Source organism: Chinchilla lanigera, unplaced genomic scaffold (genome assembly GCF_000276665.1).
Source record: "Chinchilla lanigera isolate Chin_1 unplaced genomic scaffold, ChiLan1.0 scaffold00005, whole genome shotgun sequence".
NCBI lineage: Eukaryota > Metazoa > Chordata > Mammalia > Rodentia > Chinchillidae > Chinchilla > Chinchilla lanigera.
In genome coordinates, this window is record NW_004955406.1 from 15,806,350 (window position 1) to 15,825,924 (window position 19,575).

General features: G+C 33.0%; 1 protein-coding gene across 2 annotated transcripts in view; it reads right to left on the bottom strand.

Moving 5' to 3' along the window:
- The window catches only part of Rfwd2 (ring finger and WD repeat domain 2, E3 ubiquitin protein ligase), a gene marked incomplete at its 5' end in the record, with an annotated part of 196,761 nt that overhangs the window by 143,804 nt on the left and 33,382 nt on the right, over window positions 1-19,575 (bottom strand). The window contains 3 exon segments of one of the 2 annotated variants that reach the window (XM_013520966.1): window positions 4,458-4,526; window positions 15,676-15,795; window positions 16,669-16,733. In XM_013520966.1, coding sequence (XP_013376420.1) covers window positions 4,458-4,526; window positions 15,676-15,795; window positions 16,669-16,733 — 254 coding nt within the window. 2 annotated transcript variants of the gene reach the window in all.

The following is a 19,575-nucleotide window of genomic DNA, read 5'->3' on the forward strand; positions in this document are numbered from 1 at the left end:
CTTTAAAGTTCTATTATTTAATGCAATACTGTATCCCGAAAAGAATAGACTAATAGAACAGCAGACCAGATAGGAAAACATAGAAATACATACATGCATATATGGACATATGATGCATGACATAGTGAAATTTCAGGGAAACAGGGAAAAGGATGGACTTTTTAAATAATGCTAAGGGAACCAGATAACCATATGAAAAGATAAATCTGCAAGTATAGACCTAAAAGTGAAAGACAAAAGCTTCAAATAAAAAATAGAGAAAAATACTTTCATGACCACAGGTGAAAATTTCTTTACTTAACACAAAAGACACTAATCGTAACAGGAAAGATGGGTTACATTCTATTAAAATAAGAAACATCTGTTCTCAAACTATACCCTTTAGACAATGAAAACACACAGCCCAGTTGGAAAAAAAGGCATGCATAAATACTTAAGCAGCAAAACATTAAAGAAAGGAAAGGAAATGACTGCCATAAATACAGGATACTAGTTACAAAATGAGGAAAGGGAGAAGGCTATAATCTAAAAGAAGGTAGGCAGCTTCAGGAATCCCAAAAATATTCTGCTGTCTCATGAGGATGCGAGTTACATAGACATCGCTCTTCTTATAAATTTGATTTATACTTTTTTGTATTTCAGGTAAAAAAAAAAGTTTAAAATTCAATTCACTTAAATTCCAAGCAAAACCAATAGGAAACCAAGACTCATCAAAATTATTCAATAAAGTACCAGAAATGCCTGAAAGTCTATTTCAAAATTAAATCAAATTAAACGTGAGACAACTGTCCAAATACTAGTATAGATCTGAAAGAATGAGACTGGCTTTCACATGGAATCCAAAGCTTTTTTGTTCAATCTGACAATGATGGAAGATTAATATGTTCATCTTGATGCATTTAATTATTGAATGCTACAGGAGGCAGGTTCTAAAATGGTCTCTGAAGATCACTCACCTCTTAGCATTGTGTAATTGTAAGTTGGAAAGAAAATTATTTGTTTCTAACACAGAAAACAGCAAAAGTGTTAGGATATAACTTCAAAGATTAAGTTACCAAAAAGTGTGTGACATTTGTCTTCAATGCCCTCTTGCTGCTTTCTCACTCATTCCCTCTGAAAGAAGACTATTGTCATGTGAAGAAACCCTGTGGCCACGAGTAGATCTTTCCAGTAGCCAGGGAGCAAGCTTGGAAGAGTTCCTTCCCTACTTGAACCTTGAGATAAAAGCCTCCCTGGCCAACCACTTGATTGCAGCTTGGTGAGAATTTAAGCCAAGGAACCTAGCTTGCTATTCTCCACTAAGATTTCTCACCTAACACATTAAATGCTTAATGTCTTAGGCCATCAAGTTTGAGGGTAATTTGTTACACAGCAACAGATAACCAATGCAAGTGCCTACTATGTGCCTTCACCTTCCATTCTCTTAATAGTCCAAAAATAGTCAGGAGGGTAGAACAAAAATTCCTGGGGGGAATACTGGGGATTGAACTCAAGGTCTTATCACTGATCTGTATCCCTAGTCCTTTATTATTTTTTAGTTTGAGACAAGATCTACTAAGTTGCCAAGGCCAGACTGAAACTTTGATTCTCCTGCTTCAGCCTGCCAGAATGCTGGGATTGTCGACCTGTGGCATCAGGCTCAGCTAAATATAGGATTTTAATAGTGTTATATTACTAGCCAAATATAAAAATGTTAAATCTGAAAAGCAGATTTAACTTCAATACGCTATATCAATTTTAAAACAATAACCCGAATTAAACGTTACAAACAAAATCACAAATTTGAATGCTAACCTTAGAAAAAACAAATGTGCCTCTAGGTCAATCTATATTTTACTTGAATAAAGTTGTTGGCAACAGTATCTTTATCAAATATATTTGCTTTGAGTATTAAATTTGCAAATATATGTTATGATATATACAAGAAAATATAATCATTTGGTTTATTCTCTAGGCACCAAAACATGAGATATTAATCAACCAAATTTGTAGAGCATATCTTATTATGGTTATATATCACTACAATACCAGACTCTACTAATGGAAAAATTTATGAAATTTAATCAAAGTACTAGGCAAATTTTTAAATTTAAATCTAGTTCCTTAGTCACTTATGTAATTAAAACTGAAATATTTGAAGTCATTCAACCAGGGATACATTAGACAAAAAAAGCATACCAACTAGTATTAAGGACAATAGTCACTCAAAAACAATTCTCCACTGATATTTCCAATTCTGTATAACCTATGATAGCTTTTGTTCTAAATTATATTTTCAAGGTGTCTGAAGAATGAACATCCCCAGCAGAGGGAGATTTATTTTCTTACCAAGATGATAAAAAGATGATAAAAATCTCCCTGAAGAAGAAAAGACTGGACAGATTGATGAGCACACCCTTCAAAAGGTTGGGGTTTGCTTAATAAGCACAGGTTCCTTTGTATAACACAAACCCACCTGGTGTGCAAAAGCTACCTGGGCCCATCTCCACATTGCTACCATGAGACTTCAGGGTCAGGGGAAATGGTGCAATATGAAATGGATGCAGCCAAATGTTTTATGAGTAACAAGATCTTTTTATCTCCAACCCACTAGCCTTAGATCTTCTGCCAACATGGATGAAACTTTGGCAGGCTAACCTGTTAGCTTGCTAGTTAAGGGTAAAAACTCTACAACTTTCAGTTTCATAGTTATAAGTTGTACCCTACCACCTGAAACTATTTAAAGCCTAACAATTTGTTGCAGACATAAACGGACACTTATAGAAGCAGCGAATAATACTAAAAAATTCGAGGAAGCTAATGAAAACTTGAACCTCCAGGAATGCTTATGCTTGGACTGTTAACTTCATTGGTACTTGTACTCATTCATTATCAGGTACTTTGCTATACACCACATCTCATTCTCAATGATTTCAAAGACTAAGACAAAAAGAAACGTGTAAAATGACAAAACACAATTATATATTTCTATTTAAAAAGAGGTATGTATAAAATATGAAAAATTATCAATTTCCACAGCAAAAAAAATGTTGAGTGTACATGATGCATTAATGATTTTACTTCTGTGTATTATAAAATTTTCAGCCTTGCTATTCAAAAGGTGGTCCAAGGACCAAGAGCTTCAACATCATCCGGGGCTTACTAGAAATACGGATTGTCAGATTCCAACAAAGACCACTTGAATGAGAAACTCCATTTTAACAAGCTCCTTGGGTGATTCCTAACATGAGTAATTTAAGAAGTAGTTTGCTACATTAAGACATTTAAATAAATAAGTGGATGCCACCTCCTTCCTTACACCCCCACTAAGAGACACAACTAAATCTTAAACATACTGTGAAAGGATTTTTCTTAAGAGACATATTAAAATAATTAACCTAGCATAAGTTAAAAATGAAAAAAATACAGTCATAAACCTTGTATAGAATATTTATCTACTGTAACAAAATAACCAGTCCAATCTAATTCAAACTTAGAAAAGCTAAAAACAGCTTGGTGCTGTGGCCCTCACCTATAATCTCAGGTACTTGGAAGCTGATGCAGGATGACTACAAATTCAAGGCCAGCCAGGGTGATTTAGCAAGCCCCGTCTCAAAATACAACAGAAAAAAGGATCGATATTTAACTCAGTGGTAAAGTGCTTCAGGTAGCACACTTAAAGACCTGGGTTCAATCCCAGGTACCACAGAGAGGAAATAAACACCACCAATTAAAAAGAGGCCACAATGAATAATCAAAAGAAGGGAAGATAATCACATTAAGATAATGTAAAGTTCTGATTATTCTGACAAAATAAAAATATCATCTTTTTATTTAAAAAAAGAGCACAGAACTAAATTTTTAAGAGTAAAAGTACTATAACTAGACAGATTTTAAAGTAAATATACCAGAAATTTGAGACAGTTGAGAATTTAAAGAAAAACCAGATTTTAGAGTTACCTTAGTATGCTACAGGCAAAGGATTCTGACTATTTTATTTTCTCATATTTTGTACATGGATAAAAAGACTGAGAAATTTTATAAATGCTAAATTAGAACATTCTTCTTTTAAAACTTAATACAAAATTGTCTTTTAGCTAGCCTGCATGACTTGGACTTTGCAAGTTCGAAATAAGTGGGTAGGTTTTTACTTATTTCTGTCCATAGGCATTTTTCTTAAGAACAGCTCTAACCCTTAAAGTTTTAAATTTCCCTAAGTCTTCTTTTCATTATAATGGATAGGCTGTCACTTAATAATTCAATTTCCTACATTTTCTAGGGTTCAATTTAGTATTTATGGTAAATCTTACTGAAAACTTTCTAGGTCATCTTCACAAAAGGGTTTAAAAAATATCCAGTTGTAAAGGTTTAAACAAAAAACTTAAAAGAGAATTTCCTGAAAGTTAAATGCTTTTTACACAGCAGAACAGTCAACAATAATAAATGAAACATTATGGAATACATATAAAATAATATACCTCTCTCTTATTTCTTCTTGCAACTTTGAGGAATTCCATAAGAATCTGTAGTTGAGCCGCATGTGATTCCTACAATAGAAAAATATTTTTAAATGTAACTTTGAGTTGAAAGGTTTCACTAACTCCACAACTTCATGCACCCATTTAAATTAGTGTACAGCAAGTCCCTCAGTTAGGAACAAGTTCCAAGAATATCTGTATGTCAGATTTATTAGTAATCCAACAAAGTGAGTCTTAAACAGTATACCTCTGAAAGTTTGCAACTTGAATGTTGGGGACTTATTGTACTATTTCTAATTAACTATTTTCCATTTGCTAGCTGGCTTACAAAAAGCAAGCAATTTTCCAAAATAACTGAAATTAATTTTAAGAAATAGATGTTCTTTTCTTTTTTGGTACTGGCAATCAAACTCACGACCTTGTGCTTGCTAGGCAGGCACTGTGACACTGAGCTATATCCCCAGCAAGGAACAGATGTTCTACATATAAGAAATCTACTTACAGCGAATGACTTTTCCTCCAAAACTTAAAACATCATGACAAAAATTATACTTTCTAGACACAAAAATCATTTTTCCCATAAAGACTTTATTTGCAAGGATAAATATAATATAATAAAAAGGGAGAAATCTATACCTTTCCAAAGACAAATTTACTATTCCTAGTTATTATTTATAGTACTCACAGACATCTGATAATTAACATACTTTGTAGAAGATTTCAGTGAAAATCAAACAAATGAAAACAGAAAAATTCTAATATAAATGACAAAGAAGTAGTAAATAGCTAAAACTGGTAATTAAGATAAAGATAATACTGATTATTAAAATTATTATTTTTTATATTTACTGGGTGCCAAAAATAATAAAACATCTATCTTTTAATGTTAAAACTCATAAAAATAACCAAGGAATTCCAGGTATACCTGATAAATATATGTAAAAGGAATACCAAAAGCTATAAAGGGTATAATAAGGGAGCTTTATAAACAAACGTAATTCTAAATTTTTCTTATTTGTTTGAAAGGGAGAATAAAAAACATCCAGTACAGTAATTCCTAAACAAAAATAGATTAATGAAACTTTCTTCTACTTATATAACAGAATCACCTAGGGCATCTGTTAAAATAGGCACCAGTCAGATTTTAGAATTCTCGATTCTCTTGCTCTATAATGTCCATGAATCTATATTTAACAAGGGCCCAGATGATAAAAAAATAAACCATCAAAAATTGGAGGAATCATTATGATATGACACATACTACAAAAAAAAATATGGCCACTTTAAACTCATCAAACCCATTCCCACAGTTCATCTAGCCTTTTGAGGAGAGGGGAGGGATGCTTGCACTTGAGGCGAAACAGACCAATGACTATCTTCAAAATAAGTTTAAATACTTCATTTCAACCAGAATCAGTAAACAGGAATGCAACGGATTTAGAACGGGAGGGAAAAAATTCCGAAGCCTCAAAATCAAAAGGAAAATGAGATCAACTTTATACACTAAGAACTCAGCACATTCTTCTGCAGCTTAATCTTCAAAAACAGAGGGTTCCTGACTTGTGATGGTTCTACTTAAGCTTTTCAACTTTTATCATGGTACTCAGTAGGAACTATACTACAAATTTTTATCCTTTCCCTGGCTAGCCATATACAATCATATCATCTAAAGATGCTAGCCAACTGCAAAAGCTACAACTTCCAGTCAAGCCACCAGATCATGAAGATAAGTCAACACTTATTGTGTTCCTAAATCAAGTCTGTTAGGTTAACAGTATTTTCAACTTATGATGCATTTACCAGGCTGTACCCCTACGCATAAATACTGTAACATAATTTTGAGAAACCAGATAAATGGAAACTGTATGAAACTATAATTTCACATATAACTGTGAAAAAAATTATGTAAGAGATAACGGAAGACTTAAAAAAATAGAAACAGGAAGAACATAGCTAACTCGGTCAAAGTAATGTCTATACAATGTTCTCTTAGAACAGTCTAAGAAACTAAGCATAACAGTAACTCCCTAAAGTTGTTTAAATGACTACTAAAAACAAAATGTTGGTTCTCTAAATATTTCGTATCAACTATCAAAACAAAAGATATAATGATGATTTAGCCTAATTCCTTTTCGGCAAACTATAGAGTAAGAGAAAGAATGAAAAGAATCAGGAGGGGGAAGGAAGAAACATACATATTTAAAATCTTAGTCTCCACTCTGAGTACTTCTTACAATACAACACATTTTCATCAAGTTGTTCTATCTGGTCCCTAACTCATTATCTCAAGAGAAAATGTGTCTGCCCTCTGAAATGTACTATGCCTTGATTTTTATAAAATAGTGATTTTCTATATTTCTCTATTCTCTGTAACTAAATTTGTTTTTTCTAAAAGAAACTTATCTCTGTTACAGAAATGGCCTAACACAATTAGGTATGTGAATCAAGTATTTAACTCTTGTACCAATTTTATACTTTATTATCCTTCTAATAAAAGGCATGCTACATAGCTTTCCACATGAGAGAAAATGGACTGGTCAAAACTATGTAAAGATCCAATGCAGCTGATCTTTTATACTTTACTGTATGTGAATAACTTAATTCTTTTGAGTATAGTTACCAGTTACCATGAGCTCTTCTTTCCAAGTAGTTAACTCTACAGTAGTTTCTCAACATAAGAACAACTAGCATGTTGAACAAAGAAACATGTCCACTTGCACAAGCCTTTCCAAGTAGAGTAGTACAGGTCTGTTATTTTCACAAAGCAGAATGACTACAGTTAATGACAATGTACTAGTTTTTCAAAAAAAGGTAAAAGAGGATTTTCAATGTTTTCACCACAAAGAAATGATAAATATTGTAAGGGATAAATGCTTACTTGAGTGAATACTTAATCAAAACATTATATGCTATCTCATAAACATACAACACTGTTGTTATTTAAAAAGCAAAAACTGAAACATAAAGAACAATTAAAATTGAAAAGGTTGGTTCTAGAAAGTTGATATGAAGTATAGAGAGTGATGAAATTACTGTAAGAACTACTAATGCTTGCTATCAATTTTGTTAATAACATTTGACATTGCAAATCAGTAGTATTTACGATTTTTTTTTTTTAATAAGCAGGAAAAGTAGAAGAGAGAGGAAAGAAAAAGAACTTTCCAGGTATGATGACAGAAATAAAGAGTACTAGGATTTAACCTAAAAACACTTTTACCTTTCAATGTGTTCTCCCTATATGGCTTCAGATTCCCTGCGTATCAAAGGAGTAGGTAACATTTCACAAACGAGAGTCATGTGATACTTTTCTCTATGTCAACACATTCTCTTTCTTAAATTTACTGTCAAAAGAAAATTTCTGAGAAATATGCACTTTTGGTTGTGCAACTGACAACAGCCTTCAATTCAGTGTATAGATCCACTGGAGAATGCATGATCTTCCAAAGTCTATATGGACAGGGAAAATTTTAAGAAAATAATCCCCAAATACTCAACCTTCCAAGTTTTTCTTTTGAAAAGCTGAGCTGCTTACTAAACATCACTCAGTACTCTTTTTCAGAATATCTTATTTCACTCTTTTTCCATGAATAGAGACATGGCAGGGGTGTGGGGGTAAGGCGTACCTTTTACCTAATCCTAAAGATACTCTGATGCTTGTATCTAGGGCATAAAAGTCTCTGGAACAACAAAATAAGACAAAGTGAATGGCTCTAAATAAAGACTTTAGAATAAAGACTAAAGACTAAAATAATCCTTTTAAAAGGGAAGTATTCTCAATTCTGCAAAGGATATCAAACTAAAAGATGACAGTAACCAAACCTGAAAAATCCATCACCATGTAAAGCAATATGCTCATCCCTGCAATACATAGCTCGTTTTTTTTGTTTGTTTTTTTTTGGTAGTAGTGGGAACTGAACTGAGACTTTCCACTAAACTGTATCACCAGTTCTTCCTTCCCTCCTACTTTCTTTTCTTTCCATCTACCTATCAGACAAGGTCTTACCAAGTCACTAAGTTGCCACCTATCTATCTATCTATCGATCAATCGATCAATCAATCTAAGGTCTTACTACAATGCTTAGTTTCCAGATGGGTATGAACTTGCAATCCTCCAGCCCCCAGCCTCCCAGGGGGCTCAGATTACAGATGTGTATAACCATACCCAGCTGTGAAATTATTTCAATAGATAATTTTAAGGTAGAAAATATGAACATCTGCTTAAAACATTACATATAAAGAACATAAAACGTTGAAACAATTTCAGAATGTATATGCTTCAAGGCATAAGAAAATTTGTAAAAGGTGACAATGCAGTAGGTCATAGAATGACAATCTAAAATTTAGACCCAGTGTTATAGGCAACACTTTCACAATGCAAAGTACTTGAGTTATTAAAAAAGAAAAAGGTGACCAACTCAGATTATAGATAATGACAATGTACTGATTTTTCAAAAAACATAAAAGATAGTTTCGAATATTTTCACCACACCAAAAAAAGTCTTAGTAGATAAATGTTTATACTCTGAGGAACACATGTATCAAAATATCAGATGGTACCTCATAAATGTAAAAGGGCTGCTCCCACACTAACAAAGAAATTGGGATAAACTAAAAATATATACTATTCTTAAAAGTCAAAGAGGTGAGGCCAACTCAACTAGCAACTGAGTCCTAACTCACCTAAATTCCTAAACTAGACAAAAAGATCACTCTCCCATGCTTCCCCTCTGAGAAAGGAAAACACTACACTATTCAAGAAGAAAATCGATCAATAACTAGTCTCTATACTGCTTTTGTATGTAGGAGAGAATACAATAAAAAAAACTGCAAGACATGTAACGAAGTCAAATTAAAAGCAAAAGAGACAACAGAAGGAAATTCACAGATTGTTTAAATGCTAAAATAAGCAACAAAGGACTTTAAAAATCACTATCAGGGGATCACTATAAAATATTTTAGAGGACAGAATGAGTAAAAAGATGGCAAATTATAAGAAAGAAAAATAAATGTAAATATGAGCAATGAGAAATATAGCTAATTTTTTAAGAAAAAACTCTGCTTGAGGTTAGAAACAGATTGGACATAGGAAGAAAGAAATAAAGAATAACAGTTTGATATAAATTATTTAAACTTGTAAGAAAAAATAAAAAAGTCTCAGAAATTCAAGAGATATGAAACACTGTAGCAACTTCTAACTGTAAATTTAAGGGAAAATAATATAGTGCTGAATGAACAATGGTTCTCAATTTTGAAAAATACAAAGTCCTATTTCCTTATAACGCAAGCATTTTTAAAAAAAAGGAAACCTAGGAATATCATAATCACACTGCTGAAAAACAATGTCAAAAAGAAAATCTTAAAACCAGTATATAGAGGTAGGTACCTTGATTCCAAACGCTTTTGTTTGAAAAAAATTTGCTTCACAAACGGAAGCATTTGGCAAAATTTAGTTGTTTGCAAACTCTCCATTGGGTGACAAACACAACCACACGAACACAAATGTGGCCATCTTCTCCAAAATTGTAGAGAAAATTAAATTTGTGAACTGAGATAATCACTGTACTACCTTTAACAGAACAGTAAAAGAGGTTGCTGGTTTCACCAGAAACAAAAGGACAATGAAAATATCTTTGTAAGTGTGGAAAAGAGGGAGAGAGGTAGAGAGGGAGAGAGAGAGGGAGGGACGCAGGCAGGCAGGCAGGCAGGCAGGTAAAGCAAGTAGGGAGGGGGCAGGCAGGCAGGCAGGCAGGGTGGATGGGCAGACAGACTCATTCTAGGATTCTATACATAACCAAACAATTTTATAATAAACAGCAAAGAAAGTTCTACAGATGAAAGAAAAATTACTCAGATGGAAGCCAAAACTGAAAAGAAAAAATGAAGAGTACCGTTAAATACTGAGGTAATTAAAAAAAAAATCTTTAAAACACTGTTTAAAATAAAAATAACAATTTTAGCCAAGTTTATAACATAATTTGATCAAAAAAACCCATGAGGTCAGTAAACTGCATCATTTTAGTTTTACTTTTTCCTAAAAGTAGCATATTTATGTATACAAGGTTGACAGAAAACATTTATTGACCTTGAAGTGGTATTATAAACTCAAAGTTTACTGTGAAAAGGGAAATTTGTGTCTTCATAGGAACCATTAAAAATACAATAAAAATATGTATTTGCATACTATATTATTATAAGTATGCATGTTCTGGAAGTTAGATTAAAAACAAGCATGTTAGGGACAAATATTAGATATACAATAGATTAGTGGACTTGAAAACAGCAATGGAGTTTGGGCATGGTGCTGCACATCTGTAATCCCAGCACTCCGGAGGCTGAGGCAGAAGGATCACTGTGAGTTTGAGATCAGTCTGGGCTACAAAGTGAGCTCAAGGCCAGCCTCAACTGCATATCAAGATCTTGTCTCAAAAAGATTAAAAAAAAAAAAAAAAGTATCTAAAATAAACTAGAGATGAAAAACAAAAACATAAAAAAAAAAATTATTTACCAGTGATCTGTGCAACAATTTCAGCAAGCCTAATAAAATGTCCAATTGGAGTTTCCAAGGTAGAAGAAGGGAAAAAATATTTTAAGAAATACTGACTGAAGAATTTCTAAATCTGATGAAAACTGTAAACCCACAGATTCAAAAATCTCAAAGAATCCCACTAACAAGAAATGTGGAGGCCAAGCACATCATAATCAAAATGCTTAAAAATCAGCAAAAGAGTATTTTAAACTGAAAGAGACAAACTTTCTTCCTAAGACAAAAGAATGACAACAGACTTCTTATCTAAAACAATGTACACCAAAAGACAATGAAGCTACATCTCTTCCAAAGTCAACCTAAAATTCCATATATTTTGATATGGAAGTACTTTCAAGTACAAGGGTGAAATAAAGACTTTATCAGACATACAAAGGAATTAATTTAAGCCAGTTGTGGTAGCACACTCCTACAATCTTTGCACCCTGGGAGGATGAGATAGGAAGAGCACAACTGAAGATGGAAAGAAAGTCCTTTTTCTTCTTCTATCAAAAACCATAAAGTACGGATGATGTTATTATCTACCACATGATGAAAATCTATCAGAAAAGAAAATCAGAGCTATTGCATCCAAATAAACACAAGGGGCAAAAAAGACAGACCGTCAACAACATTCAAATTTGTGATCCCATTTGCTTGGACTCTGCCAGCGAAGTCACAGTTCTAACCTCAAATTTTGATTGTTCAGCTCATCCTTTTTGTGCACATGAATTACCAACACTTGCCTACTGTCTCAATAAATATCCCTCTTATTTTTAAGCAAAGTAGGTGTGTAGTTTTTCATGCTAAGGTGTGCTGCCTGTAATATATGCAATTCCTAACATGTAAGATTTCACATTTTGCATTTTTACATTTATTTATATAAAGTAAATGCAATTTTACATTTACTTTCATTTAATTGCATCAAACAAGATATACTGAGATCCATACATCTCTTTAAATATCCTGAGTTTAAATATCCTAAGCCAGACTATTGCTATTAATATATACCTACTGAAAGTTATACTTTACTTTTATGTTGATAAAAATTATCTCCTCCCCAAAATCTCAAATGTAAAACAGAATAAAATAAAAGTAACACTAATTAAAAGAAAATTATCACTGTAACTGTTTCTTATTAAAATAAAATTATACTATGTTTAACACTTGGCATTTGTGAATAGACACTTGCCATTTCAAAATGTTATATAATTCGAAAAAGGGGACTGTTTCAGAAGTTATTTTTTGGGGGGGGCAAAATAAAATAGATTATTGACTATTAATGTATTGTTTTAATGTGTATCCATTTTATTATTGATTTGCTAGGTTTTCCAAGAATATTGTCTCATCAACAGCACTTAGAGATCTTTGTTTCCCCATGTTTTTAATTTTAAAGAGAAAAACAATAAAAACGATACAAAATTTCAAAACAAGACAGTAGGAGAGTAACAATCGTTATTACTGTTATCTTTAAAGCACTTGCTCAGATTACAAGATTCAGGCATGAAAAACTGATCAAACGATATGAGTACAAACTATTCAACAAACTAATAGAAATTAATAGTACAGTTATCTTAACTATCTTGTGTGTGCATGTATAAATGTATATGCATGTTTTTTTTTTTTACTTTTGTTTCCCTTCCTTCTTTTCTCCTTTCCCTTATCCTAGTTTCTCTTCCCTTTTGAACAGTTTCTTCCAATTTCCTAGTAACTACTGTACATTTTGGATCTTATTTACTCTTTCAGCTTCTTACACTACAGAGACAATATGCTGTTTACACATGCAAGACTGATATATTTCACTTCCAAGTATGATCTCAAGTTGCATCCATTTACCTATAAAAGTCTCAAGTTTATCCTTCTTTATAGCTAAGTAGTACTCCACTGTATAAAAATATCACATCTTTTGTATCCATTCCTCAGTTGATGGGCTTTTGGGTTGTTTCCAAGATTTAGCTATTATAAATTGTGCTGCTATAAGCATGAGTGCACATATATCACTGTGGTATGATGTTTTTAATTCTTCTGGGAAAATACCAAGAAAAGGAATAGCTGGATAGAATAGGACCACTAATCCTAGGTTTTTGAGGAACCTCCACACTGATTTCCACAATGATTATACCTGTCTACACAACCACCAACACTTTTCCCCAGAACCCCTTGAGCATTTGTTTTGGGTTGGTTTCTTGATGATAGCCATTCTTTCTCAGGTGAGATGGAATCTCAGTGTTGTTTTAATCTACATTTCTCAAAAGACCAATGATATGGAACATTTTTTCATATATTTATTTGCTATCTATATTCCTTCATTTGAGAAGTACATATTCATTTCAGATGCCCATTGTTGGACTGGGTCTTTAAATTTGGGAGATCTGATTTTTTTCAATTCTTTTCATGTTCTAGATAGAAGTCCTTTGTCTGAGGGACACTTGGCTAAAATTCCTCTCCCACTCTCTGGGTTGTCTTTTCACTCTGTTGGTGATTTCCTTTGATATGAAAAGCTTTTTAATAAGATGAGATCTCAGTTGTTCATTCTCTGAAGTATTTCCCTCACATTTGGGTTTTGCTCTTGAAGTCAAAAGTCGTATTTGCTTATACCTGTGTCTTCAAGATTTAGACTTACTTTCTCTTCCACTAGATTTACTGTTTCTGTTTTAATGTTTAGACCTTTGATCCATTTTGGCTTTAGTTTAGCACATGGTGATAGATATGGGTCTAATTTTAGTCTATGGCATGAAGACAGACAGCTTTTCCAGCACCATTTATTAAAGAGGCTACCTTTCTTCAAGTGAACACCTTTGTCAAAAATAAAGTGGCTGAGTGTTTGTAGTTGTGTCTGCATCTTCTAATCTATTCCACTGATCTGCAAGTCTATTTCCAGTACCATACTGATTTTATCATATTAGCTTTGTAGTATAATTTCAAGTCAGGGATGTCTCGTGCCCTTCCTTTGTTGCCCAGGATTGCTTTCATTATTCTAGGCCTCTTCTAGTTCCAAAAGAATCTTAGGAATGTTTTCTCTAGTTCTGTGAGGTATGCTAATGCTATTATGATTGGGATCGTATTAAATCTGTATAACAATTTTGCGAGTATGGTCATTTTCACCATGTTCGTTCTTCCTATCCATGAGCAAGGGATATCTTTCCATTTTCTGATATCTTTGATTTCTTTCTTTCAGAGTACTGTAACTGTCAACGTATAGATCTTTTACTTCCTTTGTTGGAGTGATTCCTAAGTATTTCATTTTTTTGGATGCTATTGTGAAGGTCTCTAATTTTTTTCTCACTGTGTTTGTTGTGTACAGGAATGCTACTGATTTTTGAGTGTGGATTTTTGAGTGTGGATTCCTAAGTATTTCATTTTTTTGGATGCTATTGTGAAGGTCTCTAATTTTTTTCTCAGTGTGTTTGTTGTATACAGGAATGCTACTGATTTTGGTTATTAAATTTGGAAGTCTGTCAGGGGAGTTTTTGGGGACTTATATAGAGAACTTCTATATAGCGAAGAATGATCATTTCATGTCTTCCTTTCTTATTTTTATTCCTTTTATTGCTTTCTTGGGTAATTCCTCTGGCTAATGTTTCCAGAACCATACTGAAGAGGAATGGAGATAATGGACATCCTTGTCTTGTTCTTGATTTTCGTGAGAAAGCTTTGCATTTATGTCTATTTAGTATGATGTTGGCTTTGTCATACAGGTTTGTCATAGAGGCTTTTAAGTAAAGAGCAGTTCCCATTTTCTATAGGGTTTTTTTATCATGAATGAGCGTTGAACTTTATTAAAAGCTTTTTCTGTATCTATTGAGATGATCATGTGATTTTTATCTTTGACTCTGTTGATATGGTGTATTACATTTACTGATTTGCGTATGTTGAACCATCTCTGCATTCCTGAGATGAATCCTCTTGCTCATGGCGCATGATCTTCTTGGTGATTTGCTGAATTGTTTGCTTGCATCTTCTTGAGGATTTTTGCATCTATATTCATTAGGGAAACTGCCCTATAGTTCTCTTTTTTGGTTAGGTCTTTCACTGGTTTTGATATCAAGGTAATATTTGCCTCTTAGAATGAGTTAGGGAGTATTGCTTTTCTTTCAATTTCATCAGAGTCTGAGGAGTATTGGCATTATATCTTCTTTAAATTTCTTGTAGAATTCAGCAGTGAATCCATCCAGACCTGGGCTTTTCTTTGCTGCTAAGTTTTTAATTACATTTTAAGTCTCACTAATTGATATCTGGTTATTTAAAATTTTTATATCTTCTAGGTTCAGATTTGGTAATTCATATGTTTCTAGGAATCTATTTCTTCTGTGTTTTCCATCCCATGAAAGTAAAGATTTTCAAAGTATTGACGATTGACGATCGTCTGAATTTCTACAGTATTTGAACTGATTTCACCCTTTTCGTTCCTTAAGACATGAATCTGAGTCTTTTCTTTCCTTTCTTTGATAAGGTTTGCTAAGGGTTTATCAATTTTATTTATTCTTTCAAAGAACCAACTCTGATTCATTAATTCTTTGCATTGTTTTATTAGTCTCCACTGCATTTATTTCTGCTCTGATCTTTGTAAGTTCCTCACTTGCCTGAGTTTTGGACTTTTCACTATCAATTTTCAAACATTTCTGGATCTTTTTCTTTGGAATAAAGATTATTATTTAAAACAAAAGAAAAATTTTTAATTTAGCTATCACTTACTGCTTCCAGTTGTTTCTTCTTCTGCACTAGTAACTCCAACATGAGGTTGACATTGGCCAAATCAAGGTTGTCTTGATCAGTTCCCAATAAATCTTGAAATATTTGCCACCTGTGGCCATTCTGAAAATGAAGAAACACAATAACTTCCTAACAAGATTGTGATACACTCTCTAAAAGAAGGCTTAACTGCTACTTTGCAATACACAGATATCAAAAACACATTAGAAATACAGAATTATATAGACACACACAAAAAAATTGGAAATAATTTCCCAAACAACACATTCCCAACTACTGGCGCCCACACCTTTCCAGTTATCATTTAAACACCATTTCTCCTTTAAATAAATTCAGACAACAGATGTGAAAGGCCCATTAATAAAATCTCTAAATATATAATTTCATTTCAAGACAGGTAAATGGATCTTAATCATCTACTATATTTTCAACTTTGCAACTGGCAATGTATTAATTTAAACTCACTTGTGCCAGTGATTTGGAGACAATGCTTTTAAGCTAAGAATCTTTTTTCACAACATCTACCCAGTTTCTCTTTGCCATTAATAATCCTTCAAATGTCACACATTACAAGCCAATTCTGTCTCAATGTGATTTCACTAGATCTTTCAAAAGATGATACTCTTTTATCTGGTGTGCTAGTGCACACCTGTAATCCCAGCACTTGAGAGACTGAGGCAGGAGGACTGCTATGAGTTCAAGGTCAGCCTGGGATACAAAGGAACTCAAAGGTAGCCTAAACTACATACATAGGGCAACCTGACTCACAAAAGGGGAAAAGATAACTAATAAAACAAAAAGATGATACTCTAATAAAGTTCCGCAATGAAGTTGAAAGTTATTTATTTGAAGAGAATCATAAATTCCCTTCAAGAAATTTAAATTATATACTAAACTGTAACATTTAGTAAATACTAAATAAATTGAAATTTATTAAAAATAGTAATAAGAGTTGAAACATACGGTGCTACTCACTGTGTGGTCCAATTTGAACCTCTTTTCCTCAAATCTTTGCTTCTGTTTGAGAATGAGTTCATTCACTGAAAACAGAAACAAAAAGTACATAAAAGTTGTATTTCTGTTATGTGTGCTTTCTAACTGTTCTGTTTATACAGATTCTATTTTAACTTTAAAACCCCTGAAAATTAAAAAAGTCATACACAATAAGTATTAAGTTTTTATACTTCAAATCAGAGTTTTCTTGAATCTGTTACTACTATGACTTCTATTACCACAGGAAAATTGTTTAGAATACATACTTTCTCTTACATGTTTCTCAAGGATACTATTGGGTACTGGGGAGAGAGCATCTTTACTATGTGTCTCATATAACAGGTATAGGTAACTGAGCATCCGTAAGCACCAAAGACTTTTATTTGTTTGGAACTTTTCTGTAAATATTATGGGATACACTATTGGTCTTCCAACAAAGCACACAAATTATGCTTTTCATATTAGTGTTCCTATAACTAACTATAACTTACTATAACTCATGACTCAAACAGCTCAGAGATTAAAAAATATGCTTCTAAACACGTAATTTAAAATAATTCATTTAAGTCTCTTGAGTTAGTGTTAGACCATTTATTCTCAAAATTATGCCCTTTCTTTTGAGAATTGTTTTTTCTAATTAAAGAACTAAGCTGAAGCACAATCTCCACCATATGTTTTTTTCTTGATAATATAATTTTTTTTTGTTTTAGCAACTAATACATTTAACTAATACCACAAAAAAAAAACCTGATTAAGAAGGGTAAACAAGCACTGTGATAGTTACACACTTTACTGGCATTACCTTTCAAGTTATTCTCTCCATTTAGAGATAAGGAAATATCAGGACAGAGATCATAAATAGTCACATACAGAACAAGACAGAGGTGGGATCTGAACCCTACTGTCTAATATTTTCCACAATATAATTATATACCACAATACAATTACAAATATTTCATAAAAAATATAGATAGAAACCTATGGATCCAAACCTCAAAGATGAACAGGGCAATTGAAGACCTGAAACAAGGGGCTGGGGATTTAGGTTAGTGGCACAGCACCTGCCTGGCAAGCGTGAGGTTGTGAGTTCAATTCCCGGTACCAGGAAAAAAAAAAAAAAAGACCTGAAACAACTCAAAATGAGCAAGACAGATGGCTAGGGATATAGCTCAATGGCATAAGTGCCTGCCTGGCAAGTATAAGGTCCTGTGTTCAATTCCCAGTACAAAAATAACAAAAAAACAGAAGAAAAAAAAAAAAACTAGCAAGACAGTAGTTGTAATACTGTATGTGATAATCAGTACTATCACTGAAATAGATTTTATAAAGTACAAATATTTACAAAGTACATGGGCCAGGATTAAGCACAACACAGTATTAACTAGGAGGACTCAGAAAAACTTGATGTAAGAATTGGGCCAAATAGGCATACAGAGAGATTCACTAAGGAAAATGATGAATGCAAAAGAATTTAGAGAAAGGGAGTTATGCGCAACAAAGTCATAAAACAGCTGAAGATAAGATATAAAATAGATATAGCAGAGACACAGAGTCAGGGCGATTTTGTGAACGATTATTGGGAGCTAAGCACTAAGCTAGAATGTAGGAGCTAAGCTAGAAATGTAGGCAAGGTGAAGTTGGATAGTAAAAAGCCTGCAATATATGTACTTCACAGAGCTGTTATAATCTAGAGAAGACAAAAGAACTTGAAATGATATAGTGAGAATAAACAGGAATAAATAAGAGTTTAATATTTCAATTATATAAGCAACCATTTGAATAAGAATTGTGATTTAACGCATTACCAATGGCTTGAACCACTGATGGCGCACGCATAACTGTCCCATCCCACCCACTGGGACAGTCATGCATGCCACCTATGGTTCAGAGATACCTGGCAGCAAGACATAAGAATTACAGACATGTGGGCTAGGGATATAGCTCAGTGGCATAAGCGCCTGCTTGGCAAGCGCAAGGTTGCGAGTTCAATCCCCAGTAACACACACACAGACAAAAAATACAGACATATGAAAATGTAAAATAATTGTAGTAATGTATGCGCTACTCCTTTTTACTAAGAAATCTCACATACTATTGCTTTTGATTCTTGTTAATACATTTAAGAAAAATCAAGTTTTTAAAAGGCCCCATAGGGCCAGGGATATAGCTCAGCGGCACAGTGCCTGCCTGGCAAGCAAAGATCCAAAGTTCAATTTCCAGTACCAAAAAAAAACTTAAAAGGCCCCACAGTTAACATGCAAAATATTTATGGCAAATGAAGGCAAAAAGAAAATGCATTTGCTGGCACGCAGTATTATATAAAAATATTTCAATTTTACATTTGCCAAACTACAGCTTTCAATTACTGAATCAGATTTTTCCTGTAGCTATATGAAAAAGAAGACTGTTTCCCCTTTTAAACTATAAATTTTACCTAGGAAATAAAAAAGCAATTTTTTTAGAACACTTTATTTGTTCATCAAAGAAATACTCTACTTTTGCACTTTAAAGTTTTAAAAAGAAATATCTCTTAAAATGCCACACAGTATACAATGGACTGAACATTCAAATTATCAATATATCAAAGTCATCAAAGTTACACATTAACTGAGAAAAAGCCTTCAAAAAATTATGTCACAACTTACAAACAAGTAAAGCAATATGGTCAACTTCTTTCTGCAACTTGGAAATTTATTTAAAAAAATAAATAAATAAAAGGATTTGAGCCAGGCATGGTAGCATATGCCTATGGCCCATTCAGGAGGCTACAATAGAAGAACCACTAGTTTGAGGCCAGCCTAGGCTGCACAGCAAGTTCAAGGCCAGTGTTGGTGACATTGTGAGACTGTACCCCAAAATAACAACAACAAAAATGCTTTCCATTTAGTT